The sequence below is a fragment of the Piliocolobus tephrosceles genome, unplaced genomic scaffold (genome assembly GCF_002776525.5).
Source record: "Piliocolobus tephrosceles isolate RC106 unplaced genomic scaffold, ASM277652v3 unscaffolded_24229, whole genome shotgun sequence".
NCBI lineage: Eukaryota > Metazoa > Chordata > Mammalia > Primates > Cercopithecidae > Piliocolobus > Piliocolobus tephrosceles.
This window is the reverse complement of record NW_022306787.1, coordinates 1-2,151: the sequence shown is the minus strand read 5'-3', so window position 1 is coordinate 2,151 and position 2,151 is coordinate 1. Positions and strand designations below refer to the sequence as shown.

Sequence of the window (2,151 nt, the reverse complement as noted above, 5' to 3'; positions counted from 1 at the left end):
CAGGGGATGGCTCCTCCAGGCCGGGGGTGCAGCATGAACGCTGGTCTCCCCCTCAGGTACGACAGACATAAGCTGACGTTAAAAGACGTCCATAACTGTCAGTACGTGGCCTGCATGAACCCCACTTCTGGATCCTTCACCATCGACCCCAGGCTTCAGGTAAGCAGAAACCACACTCATTCCCGTCACCTGCCGTGAGTCTGAGGCTTGCTTCTGGCAAATGAGAGGAAAAACTTTGGTTTAGGATGTTAGGGCTGCAGGCTGACATTCTCTGGAGAACTCCTTAACCTTGCAGACTGTATCAGAAAATTCCAGGGCATGGGGAGGACGGACAGCTAGCCAGCCTTCCCTGTGACCTGGTCAACTGGCAGAGTTAGCAGATAAAAATGCAGTCAAATCTGAACTCCAGATAAATACTTTTTTAGTCTAAGTATGTTACACACAATATTTGGGGCATACTGTTCTTTTGTTGTTGTTTTGTTTGTTTTTGTTTTGAGGCTGAGTCTCACTGTGATGCTCAGTTTGGAGTACAGTGGCACGATCTCGGCTCACTGCAACCTCTGCTTCCCAGGTTTAAGCGATTCTCCTGCCTCAGCCTGCCGAGTAGCTGAGACTACAGGTGTGCGCCACCACACCTGGCTAATTTTTGTATTTTTAGTCGAGAGGAGGTTTCACCATATTGGCCAGGCTGATCTTGAACTTCTGACCTCAAGTGATCTGCCCGCCTTGGCCTCCCAAAGTGCTGGGATTACAGACGTGAGTCACTGTGCCTGGCCTGGAACATACTCTTCTTAAAATATAGATAGATAGATAGACTAGATAGATAGATAGATAGATAGATAGATTTGTTGTTTGTCTGAAATTTAGATTTAGCAGGGCATCCTGTATTTTTTCTGTGGCCCTTACCCGGACAGACTTTGCCTCTAAGTTATCTAAACACACAGAGACCTGGATTTAAACCCAGGCCTGTGCTCTGAGCCCCTCTCTTGCCTATGCCAAAATTCTTCTTGAGAGCATGAAGTAAATGTGACTGTTTCATGTGTAGTGATACTTAATGCGGTTTTACCACGTGCAAGGCACAAGGAGGGTAACTGCCCATTCTGACAATGCCTAAAAGACCTTAGACCATGAGGACAGGGGCCACTCTCCCGCAAAGGTGGCCCTGGCCCCAGGCAGGTCCCCAAGAGCTGACTGACGGGAGTTTGTGGTGGTTCCCGGGCAGCGCCATTTCTGCGTGTTTGCTGTGAGCTTCCCCGGCCAGGAGGCCCTCACCACCATCTACAACACGATCCTGACACAGCACCTGGCCTTCCGCTCGGTCTCCATGGCTACTCAGAGGATAAGCAACCAGCTGGTGGCCGCGGCCCTGGGTAAGCTGGCTGGCCTCACCCCCTCTCCCGTCGGTAAAACCTACGGCTCTGTGGGCTGATGGTTCTTTACATTTTCCCTTGATAAATATTTTATTTGTACTTCTGAATCAATATTTTTAAAACAATGCTATGTTTCAACAGGAGAAATTGTGAAATACAATTGCTTCATGGGGAGGTAGAGGCTAGGAAATTCGATACACAAATGATTTAAGGAGAACAGCAAACGTCCTCCCTCTTCGAAGAGCTGTGCAGATTTCTTACTCCAGTTGTCACCATTTTGTAGTCCCTTGGCTTTAGAAACTTAAAGCTTGCACTTCCTGGGGCCATTAAGAGTACATAAGAATCGACGTGTCTTTTTCCTCTAACAGCTTTGCATCAGAAAGTTGCGGCAACATTTCTTCCCACGGCCATTAAGTTTCATTATGTCTTCAACCTCAGGGACCTCTCCAGTATTTTCCAGGTACTGCTCTTGTAGCTTTGTGTCATGCCCGCCTTACGGCCCAGTGCCCAGTCCACAGTTGCTTTCCTCACCACAGCTCTCAGGGAGGTGTGGACTGACGATGGTGGTGATAGTGATGGTAATGATAATGGTGGTGATGATGGTAATGGTGATGATGATGATAATGGTGGTGGTGATGGTGATGACGGTGGTGGTGACAGTGGTAGTGATGGTGGTAATGGTGATGGTGGTGGTAATGATGGTGGTGATGGCAATAGTAGTGATGGTGGTGATAATGGTGATGGTGATGATGGTGGTGGTGACAGTGGTAGTGATGGTGGT

At 48.3% G+C, this 2,151-nt stretch overlaps 1 protein-coding gene across 1 annotated transcript in view; it reads left to right on the top strand.

The window, feature by feature from the left end:
- LOC113221399 (dynein heavy chain 17, axonemal-like) overlaps positions 1–1,845 on the top strand; it is a gene marked incomplete at its 5' end in the record, with an annotated part of 7,494 nt that extends 5,649 nt beyond the window's left edge. Inside the window, 3 exons of the mRNA XM_026450727.1 lie at positions 57–159; positions 1,223–1,370; positions 1,739–1,845. Of these exons, the coding sequence (XP_026306512.1) occupies positions 57–159; positions 1,223–1,370; positions 1,739–1,845 (358 nt within the window). The remainder of the gene's footprint in view (positions 1–56; positions 160–1,222; positions 1,371–1,738) is intronic.
- Between the last annotated feature and the right edge of the window lie 306 nt (positions 1,846–2,151).